Source organism: Agrilus planipennis, unplaced genomic scaffold (assembly GCF_000699045.2).
Source record: "Agrilus planipennis isolate EAB-ADULT unplaced genomic scaffold, Apla_2.0 scaffold23, whole genome shotgun sequence".
Lineage (NCBI taxonomy): Eukaryota > Metazoa > Arthropoda > Insecta > Coleoptera > Buprestidae > Agrilus > Agrilus planipennis.
The window spans coordinates 236,500-259,178 of record NW_020439044.1 but is presented as its reverse complement, the minus strand read 5'-3'; the positions used below and the strand labels follow the sequence as shown (position 1 = coordinate 259,178).

The following is a 22,679-nucleotide window of genomic DNA, read 5'->3' as shown; positions in this document are numbered from 1 at the left end:
AAGATATGTCGAAAATGCTGCTTATCGCTCTCCATATTTAAAAGGGCACCAACCAAAAACTACTGCGTAGAATTAATTGGAATTTTTCACACACAAGCCTTGCTATATGAGCTCTCAAAGCATATAAAAATTATACGGCTTAAATGTGAAGTTGGGTGCAAAAGAATACAATTAAATCCTCTGTCGGGAAAAAACGAAATGACTTTCCGAACAACCCGATAGAATAACAGTTTTTTCCATAATTGTCTTAAACGTTCCATACTTGCCTTGAAAGTTTTTGAAATTTTAATTATATTAGTGTTTTATTATCTTTGATCTATCTTTATTTTCAAGTAATTTTAATGTGAATTTAATTTGCGAGCATAGGTAACATGTATTTCCTCTTACAGACACATTGTTCATATTTAGAAAGTCATGTTTGTTCCTATAAAGTGAAGATGTTGAGGGTTTGGATATACGTGTATGTTTAGTGCTTAATTTTAAAATAAAGAAATTTCCCACTACCGCCCATTCCTGACCGCTTTTAATCCAGAACTTGGATTTTCCAAAACGCTCACTATATTTCTAAATAGGTTTATTAACTAAAAAACAAATACAGATATGTTTGTTCGTAATTTGGCAAAGAATACGACAGAAACTGAAGTATGCAATTATTACTTTTATAGTTATGATTAAACAACCAGGCTTCCGCTCAGTAACATAACACATGTTCATGATTAACACTTTACTAGTAAGTGATTTCATGGATAAATTAATTAGAGGTGGGCTGAGTACTCAGTTTGGTTCCAGTACCTGGGAGATCCGATACTTTTTTTGGGATCCAGAACCTGTAACCAGGTACCTACCTACTAAGCAGTGCAAAAACCTACATAATGAAAATTGGTAATTAAGATTGTATTAGGATAGGTCGTTTGTCGTAATTTGTATTATTTATTGATTACTGTATTAAATTATTTGTTATTTCTAACAGTTCTTATGTACTGTATTTAAGATAACTGGTTTATCGCAATGATCTATTCACAAAATACTTCCGGTGCAATTCGAAGCTAGTAATAAAAGTCGCACAATAACAACGACTTATTTTACATAAACTTAACGAAGATTATATACTAATCGAGAGGATAACCACCAAAAAACTTTTTTGTTTCACGTGAAATTTGGCTTGGCTTCACGGGATTCTATGCGGATTTCATAGCGTTTCATTTGAATTTCATTGATAAGATGATAAGACTTCGTCCAACTTCATAAGATTTCACGAGCACCTACATTGGATTCCATTAGATTTTCGTACTGAAAACATTTCATGTGGACTTCAGAGGGTCACATGCGGATTTCATGTGAATTTTCACATTTCATACCGTTGTAAATATCAAATGGGTAGACGACAATAAACCACAAAAATAACCAAGCTTTGTACTATCTTCCCCAATGTTGAATTAGAACTGTTACAATAAAAGCGACCAGAGGAATGAAACATTATTTATTTAATTTGCAATCTTAAACCGACGTTCCGCCTTTTTGGTTGAAACTTTTCTTTTATTGAAGTCGACTCGACCCTACGCTATACTCTGCTTTATATTACTACTACTTCTTCCGTCCTGACTTATCTGATTTCCGAAATATCAGCCAAACGTATCAAACTTATAAAATAAAACATTTTAAATTCATAAATTTGGTAAACAATGAAGAAAGGTAATGAAAGCAGGTATATATAGATTTCACTTTAACCGCGGATTTATTCATGGAAGTTCCCTTATGTATAAAACTTTAAGGGCAGTTTGCTGGTCATTCTTGAACATGCACCACACTCCAATACTAATTTCTTCACAAATTTTAAATCCAGGAATCATGTTTTCATAAAACAGCTTTGTTGCTTAACAGGATCTGTATTCGGTTTCCTTGACTATTTGAAGGTAATCACTGCTTCATCATTACTTCTTAGTAATAACCAGCACATGAAAGAACAAATATAAATAATCATAATGGTTTTAGGCTTAGAAGTACAGGATGACCGACAGAATCTGACATTTTTGAAATGAACAGTGCACGTTTACTTTTACGGAAAATTTTATTTAAATACAAATAATTGTTTGTCATTACATGCTTTTCACTTATGAAATATTACATCGGATAAGTGGTGTCCATCCTCCAGACTGCATTTTTCTGGCCTTTGCAGAAAATCGGCCATCACACGAGTCATGAATTCATCACCAGTTGTAGCCACTTCTTCTCTGTTTCTTTCCTTTAGTTTTGTTAATGTACGGGGTCTGTGAGAGTATACGCATGATTTCAGAAACTCGCATATAAAAGTCACAAGTGCTCAAAAGTACTCGAAAGTAATTTTATTCCCCCAGTGCTGATAATAAAAGATAACAAAAGACCAGATTTCATAAATGGACTTTCTCCTGGCTCAGACATGTACATAAACCAGGACAATTAAGAGTATTAACATCCACTTATTTATAAATTGGTTTCGAAAATACTTCATTCCAAGGAAAGGTGTCGGTAAAGCAATTGGGTAAAGCGTTGTTAATTTTAGACGGACATGCATCGCATTACGTACAATGCAATTGAGCTTTTGTCTTTGATATTGAACTTTTATGGCTCCCAAGTCATACAACCAAGGCATTAGAGCCTATTGATACGTCATTGTTTAAGCCTCTAAAAATTTATTTTATACAGGAAACGAGAACATGGGTGATGAATTATAAAGATAAATCAAAAAAGATAAATATATATATNAAAATGTCCCCGGACAAAATATCCCTGACAAAATATCCCCGTGACAAAATATCACCGAACAAAAGCCCCGATAATAAATTATCGAACCGATACTTCAATAAATAATATAACGACAAGGTGGCATGGCGCAAGTTTGACTGGGTTAGGTTAGGTTATTGTTATGTTTGATCATGTGAGGTGTGGTTATAGCGATTTTTAGGATGGGGGGATATTTTGTCTAGGGATATTTAGTCTGGAGATATATTGTCACGGTGACATTTTGTCACGGGGATATTTTGTCCGGGGATATTTTGTCCGGTGATATTATGTCGGGGGATGAAAAATCATGAAACCTGAGTCGGTTGAGTATTCATTATAAAATTTATTACTAGTTTCAGGAAAATTCCATAACTTGCATCTTTCTACCTAATTTTAGATATCTTTAGCTTAAGTATAACACATAGACTCCAACCGAACACCAAACTGGAAACATCAACATCATTGCATTGCTGAACCAACGAGTCGTAGCCCCTCAAATTGCTAAGAACTCGACGCACACCACCAGGCCCGGCTGTAATTTTAGTAATCAATCTAGTGGACGACTAAATAAACAGAAAATACATAATGTTGGAGTAAATAGTGTGTTCCCAATGACCAACCCCATGTGCATATCAATATTGCTACCTAGCGTGAGTTACATTCTTTTTTAGTCTTATGCGGTTCTTGTTTACCATCTGCGCCGCAAGTGAAAAAATCAGGAGTCACCTCTCGATGGTTCAGCTGTACATAGATCGTAGATAAGTAAATAATTAATTTAAATCAATGTTTCTTTTTTAATTGACTTCAACGTCGATTCGTAATTGAACTATCAGGTTCTCCTAAAACCCAGGAAACTTAAAGCAAGTTACTCTTGTATAGAGTAAAAATCCCTTTTTAGAAACACAAAAACTTTATTTAAACAAAATACACTTGTATAAGTGAAGAAGTAGTAAAAAAAACTTTGGGTGTTCATACCCACTAGCCACTAATGCTAGTGGACGGGCAGTCCCTCCGGACTATGCCAGACGATAGAGTGGAAGGCCCTCTTCAGCCTCCTTTCAGGAATCGTGGGAATAGGTGGGTGGTGGTTCGGCTGAGAAAGATTAGACGGACGAAATTAAGACAGAAGAGAGTGAAAAATTATCTGTGGAATATTACTGCCCCAGCATTTTTCTAATTGATTCAAGAAAACCACAGAAAAACTTGAAACAAGGCAGACGGAACCGCAATCGAACCGCCATCCTCCCGAATGCTAAGCAATGTAATGGTGTAAACCTTTAGATTATGCCGCTTGGTGAAGAAGTAACTCTAGATACGTGTAGACAATAGTTTCATTGTTTTAAAAATGCAGCGCAGTTCATATCTTGTGCAATAGTTTCTTTATATTAAAATAAAACGCAAGATATAACTCCCCTTCGTTAAACTAAAGGCGTTTCGCCGATGTTTCCAGGTAGAGTTGGATAAATCCTGAGGGGAATCTCTTCCGTTCTTGATCGATGTCTCCTTGGTTCATCTTTTTTCCTTGGTCGTTATTTCTTAAGTCTATTACATGTACTAGGATCAATTGAAAAGTCCCCGGCCTGACACATAGATGGCGGCACCAGAACTAAATCCATATGATTTTCAGTTAGTCCTTACCTTCAAAAGACGCGTCTATAAATTTGACGGCTGTTGGATCATTAGTTTGTGAATTATAGCATTTTTAGTGAAGCAACTTTTGTTATTGTGAAAAAAATGGATAAAAAGGAATTTCGCGTGTTGATAAAATATTGCTTTTTGAAGGGAAAAAATACAGTTGAAGCAAAAACTTGGCTTGATAACGAATTTCCGGACACTGCCCCGAGAAAATCAACCATCAAGGATTGGTATGCTAAGTTTAGACGTGGTGAAATGAGCACCGAAGACGGTGAACGCAGTGGACGCCCAAAAGAGGCTGTTACGGACGAAAACATTAAAAAAATCCACAAAATGATTTTGAATGACCGTAAATTGAAATTGAATGAAATAGCAGACACTCTACAGATATCAACGGAACGTATACATCACATCATTCACGAATATTTGGGTATGAGAAAGCTCTGTGCAAAGTGGGTGCCGCGCGAGCTCACTTTTGACCAAAAACAACGACGAGTTGATGATTCAGAGCAGTGTTTGAAGATGATCACGCGTAATAAACCCGAGTTTTTGCGTCGATATGTGACAATGGATGAAACATGGCTCCATCATTTCACTCCGAAGTCCAATCGACAGTCATCGGAGTGGACTGCACACGATGAACCCGCTCCAAAGCGTGCAAAAACGCAACAGTCGGCTGGCAAGGTTATGGCGTCTGTATTTTGGGATGCGCGTGGAATAATTTTCATTGACTACCTTGAAAAAGGAAGGACCATCAACAGCGACTATTACATAGCGTTATTGGACCGTTTGAAGGACGAAATCGCCGAGAAACGACCGCATTTGCAGAAAAAGAAAGTCCTGCTTCACCAAGACAATGCACCGTCTCACAAGTCAGTGAAAACGATGGCAAAAATTCATGAATTGGGCTTCGAATTGCTTCCGCATCCACCGTATTCTCCAGATCTGGCCCCCAGCGACTACTTCCTGTTCTCAGATCTCAAAAGAATGCTCGTTGGGAAAAAATTTTCGTCGAATGAAGAGGTGATCGCCGAAACTGAGGCCTATTTTGAAGCAAAGGACAAATCGTACTACAAAAATGGTATCGAAAAGTTGGAGGATCGCTATAATCAGTGTATCACCCTTGAAGGGAATTATGTTGAATAAAAAAAACGAATTTTGCAAAAAAAATGTGTTTTACTATTTTAGGCCGGGGACTTTTCAATTGACCTGTTATATTTACTAATAAAGAACGCGACCATTACAACAATTTTAGTGTAGAATTATGACGATGTTGGAAATTTTTGGTTTTTCTTTAATTAAATTATTTTCATCTTTAAAATTAATGCCTTTGACATTAATTTTGTAAAAGAATTCTTTCGGTACAATTTTTACATATTTTTCAAAATGTTATTCCCGCCCATGCCCAAAAAAAATGTGCGTCTTACAAATAACTGAAGAATAAGACGTAATTTATTAAAATTTATTTTTTGCTATTTGAACAAAAAAGTTTTTGCATTTACGCGATAAAAATTATCATTATTTACAAATTATTGATAACTTCTAATTACATATTCATATACAGATAGGTGATAATAAATAAAAAACTGTGAATTGACGAGTCTAATCGTTATTTGTTCCAAGTGTCATAATTTTATTTGTCATACCTGTGGTATTCATCCACTAAACACAAAAACAAAAGTTTAGCCAAACAATTGTTATGATTTTCGTTTATTGACCGAATAGTTTTTTAACAATAAATTAGAAACACATTAAAAATTTGTCATAGTCGTCTCAGCTGAATTGCCTACATATCCGCTACTTAATAGAACACTTATTGAATTCGCGCAAGACTTTCGTTCTTGTCAAATAGGGTGGTTGTTCAAACAAACTGGCAATATATTGACTAATCAATAACGGTTAAGACGTCTCATTGTGAACTTGAACCAATAGATGATTATTAAATTACGAAGCTTGTGGAAAAAACCCGTATTGTATTAACGTTGTCATTTCTACAAAAATGATACACATAACAGTAATTATTTAAGAACTGAAATAAACCTTTGCAAATTATGCATTAAAATTATTTACTTTTGCGTTGCATAATTATTTTCTTGTAACTCTTCATACACCTAATAGTACAATCAATTAAGTCAAAAAAGAGTGTCAACATCAGACAATAAGCTGTAAATTCGTACATACCTTTATTTTGGCATTCTAAAAGTTATGTCAAAAGTCACATAAAATCTCGAATCCGCTTCTTAAGATTGTGCCTATTGCCGATATAGTGATTCCCCGTATATTACTAATGAAAATCCCACCAAAAAACTGATGATACTAAAATGAGGATTGCCTTATGGGTTTTTCATATGGGTCTTAGCCTCGTTGCACATTACACGTTTTCGCCCGCACGATCAAAAGTCGTACGAGTTTGTATCGTGGTGTAGTTACTTTCTCACTGTACGATTTTAAACGTAGGTACCGCACGATTTGTAACCGTACAAAAACAGTATTCAGTACGCTAGTTGTCACCATTTTTGAAGAAAATATAGTAGAGTGACTATGAATCGGGGGCAAATTATAGCTTGGTTATTGCATCGGCGTCGAAAAAGACAAAGGCGTAAGCGCCTTCATTGGGTTCATCCTATTAATCAGAAACGTGAGGAAGTGGGATTATTCTACACCTTGTTTGAAGACTTGAGAAATGATGAACGGAAGTTTTTCAACTACTTTCGTATGTCAGCTGGCTCCTTCGACGAACTGCATGGCAAACTGCAGAACGTCCTTCAACGGCAAAACACACAATTTAGAAATTGTATACAACCTATTGAAATGCTAGCTATAACTTTAAGGTAATAAGTGTCTTTAACACCGACTGTTTTTACTTCCCTTGTAGAGGGAGGTATTGTAATCTTAAAAAAAATCATCCTCCGAGATTATTGCTTAGTTTTACGTTGTAGAATCCCTGAACCACGAAATACATATTTGTTTTCCCAATTCCGTAGGCCAGTTTGATGCATGTTAATTATGCACTGTAACTGAAAAGCTATTTTTTGAATGTAAATTCAAGGGCAACTAATAAATCATCCGTCAATCATAAATGTTAAGCATATTGATTTAATATCAATTTTTATTTAAATTTACGATTTTTGACAAAATTAAAAATATAGACCTAACTTGTTATACATAAAGGAGATAATTAAACAAAATCGATTTGATCTGAACAGGTGGATTCGCCTGAAGGTGTAGTTGGACTCGCCAGATATTCAGTTGAACAGTCACTGTAGCAAAAACTCGAAAGGGGTTGCAATGTTGTCTGTGATTCTGTTGTTGATTGTGTACGATTAGTGCGTGGTATTGCATTGTACACTGGCGTTGCTGAATTTTTAAGTCGATTTGAATGATGAGGAGGTGAAGTGTGACGATGCTCAGAAACATTTGAAATATGAGGTGGATATTGTTGAGGGGGATATGAAGGTTGTTTAGCAGGTACAAATGATTGATGTTCCGGAGGAGGTTGAGATAGATGCGGAAAGGCTGAGTAATAAGAGGGCACGTGAAATGAGTAGTTCGTTTGGGGTTGAGGTGTCGCTTCCTTGCTTTTATTTATATTTTCTATAACGTTTAGCACTCCCATTTGAAAATGAAGAAATTCTCCANCATTTTTCGTCCCCAGTGATGAGTGGCTTCAAAAACGGATCATTATCGTGACGTTTGAGAAGCGAATCGCAGACGTCAATGCGGCGACACAGATTTCTCTCTGTGAGAACATGGGGAACCCATACGCCATACATCGAGCTTCGAGGATAATATCTTCGTCCAGTGAATCTAATTAAGTAATTAAATAACACTGACTTTTTAAGAAAAAATACTTGAAAATTTAAATCCATTAACATCAATTTTTGTCCTAATTATTAAAGTTTACGTGACTCCTTTTCACAATTGAACCTCATACTATAAGAAAAATACATTTAGTTATTAAAGTCATTCAAAATCCTAAAGTTTCAAGTATAAAATCTCAGATCAAAACACAACAAACTATTAAACTCATCGACAATACGTCATAAAGACAACAACGGAAGGTCACTATCGATTACTAATAACACTTATTATCAACATCAAAATGTATATACTTGTGCTTGACGTTTTAAGTGTAAGAATATCAGAAAATTTATTAATTTAGTAAGGGGTGGCGACGAGAACATATATAACAGGGGTGTAAAAATACAAGAGCCGTATAAAAGAACTGTGAAATATATTGAGAATAACTTCATTAAGAAAACTAATACAAAGAGTCCCAAAAACTATATATATATATACCTATCGAGAGGGTTTATGATTCTTATATTTATGAAGGACTAGCCTCTTTCCGCGACTTCGTCCGCGTGGAATAATTATATTTCATTTACTTTCTCTAGCGAAATGCCCCTCCCAATGTCTTGGATGCGCGCTGGCAAAATCGTAGGTAGGGAGAAAAAAGCTCATTACAACCTCAACTCTTGTTCATTAAACATACTTTTTCATACAGTACCTACCAAAAGTTTTGTTCAATCATGAATAGTAGTGCGGGTCGAAAACAAACATTAAAGCCTTTAGTATGTATTCAAATATAAATAAACATCTCGTTGATATTTTCAGTAGTAAATGGTACCAATAACAGCACATTTGAGCAATGCAATTGTAGTGGATAAAATGGTCAATTTTTCCGTGTAGTACTGTACGGATTATACGCTCCTCGCCGGTTAAGAGTTTGGCCAAGAGTTGTGTCCTTCCTTTTCTGGCCTAGTGCTGTTCTTTTCTACTTTGCGCCGGTCAAACTGAATATCACATCGCTACAGAAAGTAAACGAAGTATACTATGGGCTAACGCTAACTATAACCCGCGACTTCGTTTACGTAGAAGGTGAAAATATTTTTAAATAATACGTACTTTAAAGAGCTATTTTAGGTACCTACATATGAATAACGTATTTATTTGGATAAGAATTAATATTATGTTTATAGAAACACCTTCGCAAATAAATATTATTTTAAAACAAATTTGGTTAGCATAAAAAAGGTTATAGTTAGCCAACCTTAAAAGATAGACATATGCTATCGCGAACTTTTTTTTTTGAACTTTTAAAGGGGAACAATTCTGTCATACATGATTTTTGAGAAAATTTAACCGTTTACGCAGCGCAAGCAGCGAAAGCTCTCAAAAGGAAAAAAAACCGATTTTGAAATATTCTTCATTGATGCTCCGCTCCTATTGGTCTTAGCGTGATGATATTAGCCTATAGCCTTCCTCGATAAATGGGGTATCTATAGGGTTGTTCGGAAAATCATTTCGTTTTTTTTGTGGAAATGAAAGACAGTTTTCGTATAATAAACAAATACTTTTTTAAATTATATATTGACCGTTCTGGTCCAACACCTTTTGCCATCTTTCTGGTAGTAGCATAATTCCACGCTCATAAAATTTTTGGTCTTTGCTGGCAAAAAACTGATCGAGGAGGTTTTTGACCTCCTCATTTGAGGTGAAGGTTTTACCGTCTAAAAAATTTTGGAGTGACCGGAACAAATAATAATCCGATGGTGCCAGGTCTGGAGAATATGGTGGGTGTAGCATTGTATCCCATTCAAGCTGTAAAAGCTTTTGGCGAGTGACCAAACTTGTGTGAGGTCTCGCGTTGTCTTGGTGAAACACTACACCTTTCCTGTTGATTAGTTCTGACCTTTTCTGTTGAAGTGCATCATTCAGTTTGTCCAGCTGATGACAGTAGACTTCCGAATTAATCGTTGTGTTATCCGGTAAAAGCTAAAAAAAAACGATTCCTTTAAAATCCCACCAAACAGACAGCATCACCTTTTTTTGGTGAATATCGGCTTTGGAAATGGTTTGAGCCGGTTCATCTTTTTTGCTCCATGACCTCTTGCGTTTGACGTTGTTGTATACAACCCATTTTTCGTCCCCAGTGATGATGCGCTTCAAAAACGGATCATTTTCGTGACGTTTGAGAAGCGAATCGCAGACGTCAATGCGGCGACACAGATTTCTCTCTGTGAGAACATGGGGAACCCATACATCGAGCTTCGAGGATAATCCCAGGCCTTTCAAGTGGTCATAAACTGTTGAATTTGATAAATTTAACCTCAATCCGATCTCACGTGTTGTTATTCGCCGGTTCACATCAACTAATGCCTTTATCGCGTCTTTATCAGCTTCAACCGGCCTTCCCGAACGTGGTGCATCTTCGACATCAAAATTGCCGGATCGAAATTTAGCGAACCAGTTCTGGCACTGGCGTACTGTCAACACACCTTCTCCATACACATCAGTCAATTTCTTTCTGGCTTGAACAGCATTTTTACCCTTTCTGTAGTAAAACAGTAAGATATGTCGAAAATGCTGCTTATCGCTCTCCATATTTAAAAGGGCACCAACCAAAAACTACTGCGTAGAATTAATTGGAATTTTTCACACACAAGCCTTGCTATATGAGCTCTCAAAGCATATAAAAATTATACGGCTTAAATGTGAAGTTGGGTGCAAAATAATACAATTAAATCCTCTGTCGGGAAAAAATGAAATGACTTTCCGAACAACCCTATAACACTGAAAGAATTTTAAATCGGACCAGTAGTTCCTGAGATCAGCGCGTTCAAGCAAGCAGCCTTTCAGCTTTACAGTATTAGTATACATATTAACTGAAGAATGCTAAATATATTCAAATTACATGTATATTATTGAAAAAGTTATTTAATACTTTACTAAATACTGATAACGAATTCGGTGAATATGAATAAATAAAAATAAATATTGCTAATTATTATGCTTGGCAACTAAATGCTGGGACAGCCCAGTAAAATAATTAGGAGACCTTAAAAGCGAAAATGAAAGTATGAGTCTAATAATTAAAATTAGAATAGCAATATTTAATATTCAAATTCAATATTTCTGCAATTCGATACTTAAAAGTAACATAAACACATTCAACTGAGCAATAATTACCATGAAGTCTCGACGATAAGTCCACATGAAGTAAAAACGTATTCAATGAATCGAACAACTTCTCTCGAAAGTTTTTTTTAGTGAAGGTCGATTACATACGCGTAAAAATAGGTTTTTAAAATAGAGTCTTATAACTGGCATTTTTCTCATTGGCAAGGTCTTATTGTTCAAGAACATTCCGAAATGTATGTCATTAAGTTATTTTGGTTATTTTCTAAATGTTTGGAAATTTCCAGATTTAGTTTATATTCACTACTGTAGCGGATGTTTCAGATAGAAGCGGCATTTAGTAAAGGACAAAATATAAAATTTGTTCACATTTGGCGGACCGAAAATCTCTTGTCTTTAAAATTTATTCATTAATAACGAAAGTTTTATTCTTAATGATGAAAAAAGAATGTGTGCAAAGAAAAATTCGACATTTCATGTTCGCCAAAATTTATCAAAATTCATTAATTTTTATCCACTACAAATTACCTCAAATTGCGGCAATACCTATTTGTTAAGTTATTTCTCGTAAATAAATGTTTCTTGCTTATAGGGCAAACTTCATTAACCAGGAACACGCACTGACTGTCTGCCCCCTGCTATGACGTTAGAGGAATTTTAAGAGGAAGTAAGTCACCTGGATGATCCCGTTTTTTCATTCCATCTGACGATGATTCAGTTAACTATAACGAAATTAGCGAGGCAGAGGAGAAAAATAATACAGAAAAGGCAGATACTGACATAATTTTTTCGGGAGACTTTGATTCTGTGAGTGATTCTCCCCTTTCAGAAGTAACACTGGAAATTCAAATACGCAACAATATAACTCCACAGTTTGATGCTGAGCGTTATTATGCTGAACCTACATGGAATAATGCTAATGTAAATAAGCAACCTCAAAATTTAAAAATAATTTTTCAAATACCTCAATTTGTAAATAATGTGAATAAAAAAGCAGCAGCGTACATTTTCAGACTGTTTCTAATAGATCGATTAGTAGATCAGCCAACTTATATGCCCAAAAGAATTTAAAATCAGGAATGAGTTTGTTTCAACTACAAAACAAGTAGAAACTTTTATTTTAATTAACTACTGATGTTCATCAGCAGACTTAAATGATTTCTACATAAGTAGCAAAATGTCTTTGAGTAGATTCAGTTGGTTCCTGGCGAACATCCATTGGAACGACAATAGCAATATTCTTTCAAGGAGTCATGCAAATTAGAATAAATTGCATAAATTGGGGCCATTCGTTGAGAAAAAATTCCTAATAAGTTTTAAAAACAACTTTAATCTTTCGACGTGTATTGCTACTGATGAGACAATGGTTAAATTTAAAGGCAGGAAAGTTTAAAGTAATAAAAAACCTATAAAGAAGAGGCTGCAAAATCTAGATTCTTGCTGATCAATCAAAATATGGTTAGAACATTCAATTTTATACAGGAAAAGTTGAAGGATCTCTGGCTTCAAGAGTAGTTATGGATCTTAGATGTATTGGATTTGTCAGGATTTATGTAATAAAAATCATCGTTTATATATAGGCGTGCCGCTTTTTGAAGACTTACTTACAAACAAAATTTATGCTTGTGGAAACATAAACATAAGTCGTCGATTTATACCAAAATTTGTAAGTGATAAACAAATAAAGAGGGGAGAATATAAAGAACTTATCAGTGACTCCAATTTAGTGGCAGTTAAGTGGAAAGATAATTGGGGTGTACATTTATTATCGAACATCCAACAACCCCACGATGCAGTACACAATAAACACAGACAAAGAGATCACAGGTTTTATACATTTTTAGAAGGAAATCCACAATTAAGTTTAAGAGCTACAAGTCCAATGAAGACGGTTGGGTTTCATCAACCTCAAGTTAAACTATTTTTCGATAAATCAGAAGTATCGATGAACAAATGTTCGTTTTCACACTCAAATTGGCTGGCATTTCTTGCGTTCATAAAAACCCCAAGGTTTTATTATCGATAAAAGGAAAACACCAAGTAGGTAAATTGGCATGTGGTGAAAGAGGCGAAAACATTTTACTGTTCGGTATGAATACAATAGGACAATTTTTCCTCCATTATTCATTTTTCCACGTCAACGCATGATGATTGCATGATTACGAGACTACAGTTGGATGGATGCACAGCGCATGAAACGTCAAGTAAAATTTACAAATCCCACTGAGGAAAATCCTATTCTTCTCATCCATATGTTAAGCACACCACACACAAGCGGAATAATCCCGGAATACGAGGACTTGTATGATATTACTTCCATTGTCTCCGAAGCATACGCCAAGGTCTACAGGTTAGATGTAGCACAAAATCAACTTTAATGCACGGGAATTTTTCCATACAATGCTAATATTTTTACTAAACTGAATGCTCTTCCCTCTTTGATGACAAATATTCCTAAAGTTAATTTGTCAATTGAGCCTGACTTCACAACGTTACCAGAAGTAAGATCTTCCATTCAGAATGTAAATGTTGTAAAACCTAATAGATTTATGGCCAGTTTACGATCAACAAGTAGCATATGCAATTCTTCAAAAGTCAATATCCTTCTGTTGTTATCAGGCCTTCAACTAGCATTATCACAAAATTACACAAAACACAGAAACAAAAAACAGTCGCACCATAAACTTTATTCTTCAACAATCGTTCCAGTTACAGTTCGTTACAGTTCCAGACACAACCAACCGACGTCTTTAATCACGTAAAATAAATTCAGGGACCAACCTTAGGTTAACGTCAACCCCCTACAAAGACAATCTTGAAACCTAACCTAACCTAACCCTCTACAAGGACAATCTTGAAAAGAAAAAGATCATAGAAAGTTAGAAAGTCTTCAAAAGAGATCATCATCATTATAAGGTTGTCAGTCCTAAGACTCCTTAACTATTTGCGAACAGTAATTTAATCTGGGTCTACCTCTACCCCTCCTAACTTTCCTTTCTGCCTTTAATATGTCTCTGACTAGACTTTCATACCTGAGAAGGTGTCCTACTAACCTATCTCGCCTATTTCTTACTGACTTCCATAGAGTCCTCTATTCTCTTACTCTCCCTAATACCTCTTCATTTCTAACCTTCTCTAACCACTGTATCCTCATCATTTACCTGTAGCACTACATTTCGCACGCTTCTAACCTTTTCTTTTCCGCCGCGCCCACTGTCCATGTTTCGCACCCGTAAAGCGCCATGCTACAAACACTCACCTTTAACAACCTTCGAATTTCTAAATTAATCGTTTGCGAATATAGAAGTGACTTCTTTTTATTGAAGGCGACTCGACACTGCGTTATCCTCTGCTTTATGTCCCTACTACTCCTTCCGCCCTGACTTATCTGACTTCCTAGATACCTAAAATCGGCCACTTCTTCTAATGTTTTGTCTCCTATCTTTATGTCCGCTCTCTCCCTACTTTTACTTCCCTTGCATACCAGTATTTTTGTTTCACTTTTATTTATTCTCAAAGAGATAGTTTAAAAAATTATGGATTAGATAGTGGGACAACAAAAGCTAAAGAAAACAGATTTGATAGAAAAAAGAAAGTGTATCTGTAGAAATAACTGAAGACTCGTAAAAAAAAAAACAAAACTATTCACAAAAACTGTGATACATGTGACTGTTGTTTGAAGAAGAACCAATATGCTGCAAAGTAACAGTTTATGTTCGTATCCGGTAATAGCCGCCAGTAGTATTACCGTGTTATAATAAAAACAAGATACTCCAGGCGAATTTATCATTTTCTTATGGTTTGTTATCTTACAATAGCGTCCTATCACGTAAACGTAATCAGAAAGGTACTACCACACTGACTCAAACGTTGCTTAATGCTCAGAAATACGATAAGTCAGATGACTTATCACTTTATTGCTTTTATTGTTTGTTATCTTACAATAACGTCGAATTACGCAAAAAACAATCAGAAAGGTACCATCGCACTGACTCAAACGTTACTTAATGCTAAAAGATAATTAATGAAAAATTTAGAATGTTCAGAATTTTCAAATATATGGACTTTTTCGCCCAATAGATGATTTTGTAATGGTGAAAACAACCACAAATCATGTAACTTGTATGAATTTGAAGAAGTAAGCAAAGATTCCTACTCTGAAGTAAGACGAGGTATGGAAGAATCTCCTACAGAATATGTTCCGAGCAGATTATGACGGCGCAAAGAGAAAAAAGAGACATAGTTCAGGAAAGCAAAACATTGCATTTCTAAAAGAGACAAAAAAGCAATTGAAGCACGCGCGATAGGACCAATTTATCTTTGCAAGAATAAATTCAGACAGGAACTGAAAGATACACTCATGAGACCATTTACGTTAAATTGTAGAGGCTGGTATCCTTTGATGTTCTGAACAGCTATCCCTTTGCCTGAATAGGAATAGTAGCTACGAATGTCTCGTACGAATAGAAACCCAAACGCCAGGAGTCAGGCAGGAAATTTACTATTCATTACATACTGTGCTTTACGGTGAAGTTGCAAAAGTATGCAACGTGGAGCTGGTGAACATCCATATCCACAGGCTTCAGAAATTACGTAAGAATGAAATCAACTGGGGCTACATTGCGTTTGTTCCAGATAGAAGAAGTAAACACATGGACCATCCAAAAAAATTAAATGATGGCCAAATCCAATCGGTAAAAACTCACACTGGCTTTTAGTGGACTACACAAGGAATATCATATTCTCCGGTGTGAGAAAGAAAATGTATTACCCCTAGTGAAAAAAATATCCCAATAGTAACCAAAAATAAAAACAGCAATGAAAGAGAAGTTCACAATTTAACAACTCCACTAGATTTATATATAGGTTGTCAGAGAGATGCAAGACTTGTCATATCAACATCAGAGAATTCTGGACATATAAACATAAATTAGGTATATTCTGCGATCTCTAGCACGCTATTCCCTTGCCGAAGTTAACAACTGGATTTCTAATTCAATTATATTTTGCTAACAAATGTATTATAATCTAGTACTTAGAACAATAAATTTAATAAAAAATTGTCTGAAAATAGTTTAAATAAACCGAAACTTAACAGAAAACAAATTTGTTTCATTAATTGACCGGTATCCTGGAAAAAAATATAATCCCTCTAATTTAAAGGAAAATTGTCCAAACCTCCAAGCATTTCAGCAAAATGCTAAACAATGTAGAGTAATTATTGCCTTACCTACATAAGATCGATTCATCACTTCTTCTATAACTAGTTAAACGCAACTCCTCAATCGGATGATAAAAAACAGAAATCAATTTTTTGTTAACCTTGTGGAATATTTTTGCGCGATTTCAATAAAAGTAATTTCTGTATTAAGAAATTTTTTCTTCGCAAAAGTGATAAACAACATTTTTTGATTAGAAAGCTCTTGTATTTCTAATTTGGTTTTACAGCTGACACAAACAAAAGAGGATGGTAACCAGATAATTAAAAAAAGTATCAATTGATATTACCTTATTTTACAGAATTTTTTAAACCTGTGATGCCAAATGTAAAGTTTATACTTTGGTGGCTTGTCAGCATGCTTAGAGATGTATATAACACCTAGTGTAATCGTCTTGATATTTATTCTGAAATTGGTTTTAAAGCAAACTTCTAATATTTAAACAACTATTACTTGCTTAGTTTAACTTTACAGTTAGGTACAGCCTGTTCTAAATTTGTTGATGTAAAATTCATAGAAAGGAGACGCAGACGGTTCAATTCTCGGAACACAAGGGTCTGCCCCGGCTTTTGCATACAAGCAGTGGCGTACATATAAATCTTCGTAGTTCTAGGAAGTTCATTGGGTACTCGACGAAACATTCATTTTTAAATATTTCAACAGGTAAATAAATAGAACCCACATGTGTATTAGAAAGTGTTCTGTCAATTTTTTTGATTCTTGTATCCAGATCCCCTGTCGTACTTTTTAATACTCGTTAAGAAAACACTGTTCTTATTCTTATTATTTATTATTAATCTATTACATACAGTTTTGTTACATTCCAAATGTTAATTATTATTTTAATAATCGTTTCCTTTTATAACTCAAAAAATATATAATATCCGTATCATACATCTCTTTAAATTATCATCAAATGTTCCACATCATTATTTAAGAACCAATATCAAGATTTAACCAGAAAATGTTATATTCACTTATTTTTGTATTTTTATACCGTTGTAAAACGAAGTCAAACTTCGTGCACTTGGTGCTACAAAACTAGCACCGAACTTGAAACTTTTCTGAGAAGTATCCTAAATGGCGCTTTTGCTAGCGTCCCTTTAAAAGGGAGCAAGTACCAGATTTCAGGCAGTTCTAATTCTAATTCTATTGTTGCAACATCCAAGTTTTCTACATCTTTTCCATTTCTTATTTTTAGTTAAACGTTAAGTAGAAAGTTAGTTAAGTGTAAGTAATAAGAAATAAACTTTGTTTTCAAAAATTGTGTAGTGGTTTACTTGCTTGGGAATGAGTGTGTACACTGTACCACCCATTTTAAGAAGGCGACATAGTCGCGAGATACAACAGTTTACAATAATTATATTTCAGTTTATGTTAATTTGTTAATTGAAAATGTACCCATGTATGTTTCATCCAGAGTCCAGTGAATCTTCAATCATTACGAAGATTTAAATGTACGCCACTATACGTATGAGAAAACCTGGACAGACCCTTGTGTCTTGAGAATTGGCCTGACTCGTTTCTGAGAATTTTATATCAACAAATTTTGAACAGGCTCTATCTATCTACCTGCAGAAAAATAACACTCTGTGTCCAAATTATCCAGTATTTGTATTTTGAGAGTAGAAAATGTACATAATAAGATTTAAGTTTATATCATAATGCAATATTGCGAAATTGCTTACAAGCTGGATGTAAATAAATTAAAAATTGAAAAGTTCAATAAACATTATGATCGCCTACATATCTTCACTTTCACTACGCCTCTGTTTGTCGATGTCTTATTAGAGGAACCGGCAAAAACTAAGAATAGCACCGGATATGAGCCTAGCGATAAATTAAACTCTCATTCAAAATTCACACAGAAAAATCATTTCACCACAATGTTCAGTAAAAGCATAAAATACTCCCATAAAAACATGTTAAAGTACATGCTGAAGAAAATTTTATTTCTGATGATAAAATGACATACCAAACTTACGTCTAAAGTCACTCTCAGACGGAATTCTAGGATATCTTCTACCCAGTCCCATCCTGACGTTGTCTTATTATAAAAACACCACAATTATTTATGTGTAAAGGAAACAAGTAAAATACTTGTGCACAATTTCAGCCCGCTACACCATCACTAACACGCAACGTGATCGAAGATTCGAGAGGTAAAACTACGCATGCCAAGTGCCAAATATCAGCTGTTAGAACGGAACAGAATCATTACGAAGGCGGGCCAGGTTACCTGTAGCAAGCGCAGTAGAACTCGGTAAACTTCCAACCATGACTCAAGCTCTGTTATGTCAGAGGCGGCACAGTGTAATAGTAAAGAGCAATAAAATTACAAAATATGGTTTGGACTTAAAATTAAATAAACAGCAAACTAATTTTTCTGGACAGGTCACTACTGCACTTAGCGAAGCTCACATACTTATTTAAAGATAGCTGAAATTGCACAAACGTGCGATATCCTACCATGTAAAGATTTTTCGAAATTTGACCACTAAGAAAGCAAAAAGGGCTAAAATTCACAAACTTTTACAAACTTCCTTAAATTAGGTGACACACTCAAGTAAAATCTATTGCTCAGCACGCAAACTATTTACTGATAATTGGATAGAACAGACTAGACATTTTTTAACATATGACCATTAAGGGGTAAAAAGGGGCAAAAGTTAGATTTATAGAGTGTGTAAACCAAGCTGGCGATCAAAATCCTAAAATCTAATTCCCATTAAATTGAAATGCTTCTAAGTTTCGGTGAGTTCAAAATGTGGTGAGACTTAGCCAATTAGATATCTGGTGGTAAGTATTCGAAAGTGTTACATAAAAAAAAAACAATAACAGCCCACTTTTGACGCAATCTACGAATAATACAAGTCTTGCAATACAGTAATTCTACTAATGTAGGATAGTTGGAAACGAATTCATAAATTTGAATTGAAGGTAACTTTCATGTCAATGGCGCTCCAAGATTAGAGCGTTCCATTTAAGCTACCAGCCCACAAAATGTAGCAAAAGTGTCAAAATCATTAAAGGAAGATCGACGTACAACATATCAACGGTTAGAGGAGATTTTGCAGATAATTACACCAAGTGAACACAAAATTCTTCACAATACTCTTGGCGTAAAAAGGTTTGTACGCTGTGGATGTCACACACCTAACCTTAAAGTTGACAAAAGGAAGCCAGACTGAACTGGTGTAAAAAAAAGGTTGAAAATATATGAAAACGGTATATCAGATAACATCAACAATATTGTTACTGGTTACAAAACCTGACTACATTATTTTGATGTACTTTCGAAAGAATAAAGTTTGACTGTTCGAAAATGAGCAAATACCAGTTCCAACGCGGAAATCACGTTCAGTGAATAAAAAAATGATCACTGCATTTGTTGAATTCATTGTTATTTGACCGTTTTGGATACAGCGGTTTATTGCCCTAGCCCATGGTCTACTTGGGTTGTAAATACCATAAGTAAGCGTTTCAATACCCACCCTTGATTAATATTGAAATATTAACAAAAAGCCTTGAAACGTATACTTCTGTGAAACCCAAGCAGGTACCGCTACCACCCCCTTGGAAGGAAAATAGTAGTAGGGAAACGAGAAACTTTAAATAGGGAAAATAGCATTGCACTTTGAACAGTCAAAACGATCCGTTAACGTAATCAATTTATCATCCAATCACATAACAAATCACAAATATTTTATCAATATAAACATAAGCATTGTCATTATTATTAATTTTAATTATTAACTAGTTTTAGTGAAGTTATTTTATTAATAAACATTAAAATACAGTTCGAGTTTTATTTCGAACGAAAGAAGTGGCACGGCAGTGCAAAAACGTAAAAAAACAGCATTTTTTATACAACAGGGTATTTCGGAACGAATAGTATTAGAAAGTCAGTGTACTGTAATCTCCTCCTGGTACATAAGCGAATGATTTCCCAAAGTTTTTCAAAGAAATTCACGAATGGACATTTTCAAAAAGGTTCTGAGAACGCTCGGTATATTGTAATTTGAAAGTTTAAAAGTCTATAAACTACAAGTGATTCATTTTTTGCTAGCATCGTTAAAATCGCAGCACAGAGCGACAACTAGATCAGACACATTTACATACACAAGTGTAATGTGCTGAATCATTTTTATGTCATCATATAAGGTCGTCAGTCCGAAGACTGGTTGGACACGCACATCCGCTCTTTCCTATCCTGAGCTAATCTTCGCATTTCCCTAAAACTAGAACAACCCATATCTGTCTCTAATATGTCTCTGACTAGACCTTCATGCCTGAGAAGGTGTCCTACCAACCTATCTTGCCTATTTCTTACTGACTTCCATAAAGTCCTCTGTTCTCCTATTTTTTTGTAATACCTCTTCATTTCTAACCTTCTCTATCCACGGTATTCTCATCAATAAAAATACTGAAGATCCGGTATAAATCTACTTGAAGAACCGAAATATTTACAGTTCTTTGTAAATCTCCTCAAGGGCTAAATTAAAAATATAAGTTCTTTGTACACCTTTTTACTGCAATCCCGAACAATTAAATAAGATCTTACATAATTGTAAAAATAGGAAGGGCGGCAAATTTAGGCTTCGCCCCAGGTGGTAGAAATTCACACCATGCCACTAGATACCTACCCCAAAAGAAAAGTGGAAGGATATTTTGGATGACTGGTTTTTACACATGACTAAGTGTATAAACTGTGATTGAAATCTTATTTTGAAAAAGTGTTAAAATAAAATCTGTATTATAAAAGTCATGTAGTGACCTCTATAAGCACATACTTAATATTTGTAAACAACTGTAAGGACATTCCAATTGCACACACATACGAATCCATGCACAACAGATTTTTCTCCGATATACATTTATTCATTATTAGTACCGAATAATTTGTTTTGAGATATAGACTAATGAAAGATTGCAAATAAAAACATAAATTCAGACAAAAAGTTTCAAGTTCTAGCTTCTCATTTCAATCAATCAGTTTTAACAAGGAAATCGCGTTATTTGCACTCATAATTCAAACAATTGTAACTGCTGTTAATGCATAAAGTAATTAACATAGTAACGAACGTAAAACTTTTACTTCAAAAAATTATTTTCCTTATTTATTTAGTAATAGATCACATGGTTATTACTCATTTACATATGTAGATAAATGCTCCTTTCATTGTGTGTCAAATTTAGCATAGGATATTTTTCTCTAGTTTGAGAATTTTGTCTCAAACCATTGCATACTTTTTTTCTTAACTTATTTGTTAATCAGTAATTACATTATTCACCAGCTAATTACAGTTTTTCAATTGCATCTGCTCTTTTTGTAGCGACTAACGAATTAAAATAATGGTTGACAACCAGGAATGGCACCTACAATAAAAGACGTATACAATTACCATTTATTGAATTTCTTATAGTTATCCACTCATTTGAAATACACCTTCTCCAATTGATTCTTCAGTGAAATTCAATATTAATAAACACAGAAATTAAACAACTTTTTTAACGTATATATTTACATTTCAGTTATATAACTGTAATCAGTACGATTTATACAAGTACCTCTCTTGGATACATGGTATTTACATCTCGTAAAATTGATAGAATATTATATTGAACAATTTATTAGGTTGGCACTACATCATTCGCGATAGATTAAAATAAAGAGAATTGAAAAGTTAATATTACTACAACATCCAGTTAAATTTCAGCTGAAGCGATATAGTATAGGTACTGTTTAATTAAACGTTATCGGTGATTATAAAGCATACCGTAACAGTAATAAAATAATGCAACAAAATTGGATGATTTTTAAAAATCGTTAACTTCTCCTTTCTTATTATCTATTAAAATCTATCTAACACTAGCTGTCTGAACATACATAAATGATAACAGTGAACTTCTTCATATATGGAACATAAATAGTGTCTCCACTGGTTTTCTGAAATATATACTTATATGTTGTACGCAACTATGGATATGGGCTGGTGTTTAAAATTTTTAACTAGGACACGTTGTGGTAAATAAAAAGTTTCAAGATGGTACAAATGTCTAAAAAAGTTTTGTTTTTATCTCTGAAAGGTTGACCTAATTTAATTTCTAATCATAGCAAGTTTTTCACAATAACTTATAGTT

At 34.4% G+C, this 22,679-nt stretch overlaps 1 protein-coding gene and 1 long non-coding RNA gene across 3 annotated transcripts in view; one reads left to right on the top strand and one right to left on the bottom strand.

Moving 5' to 3' along the window:
- LOC112903944 (alpha,alpha-trehalose-phosphate synthase [UDP-forming]-like) overlaps positions 1–18,726 on the bottom strand; it is a 66,270-nt gene extending 47,544 nt beyond the window's left edge. The window contains exon 1 of one of the 2 annotated variants that reach the window (XM_025976863.1): positions 18,511–18,726. In XM_025976863.1, coding sequence (XP_025832648.1) covers positions 18,511–18,571 — 61 coding nt within the window. In that variant the 5' untranslated portion in view covers positions 18,572–18,726. The remainder of the gene's footprint in view (positions 1–18,510) is intronic. The other variant, XM_025976864.1, reaches the window with a different exon arrangement.
- On the top strand, positions 3,050–14,213 carry LOC108732481. Its single transcript, XR_001937092.1, has 3 exons — positions 3,050–3,082; positions 3,158–3,410; positions 11,909–14,213. It is a non-coding gene; the product is annotated as an uncharacterized LOC108732481 (long non-coding RNA).
- Positions 18,727–22,679: the final 3,953 nt, after the last annotated feature.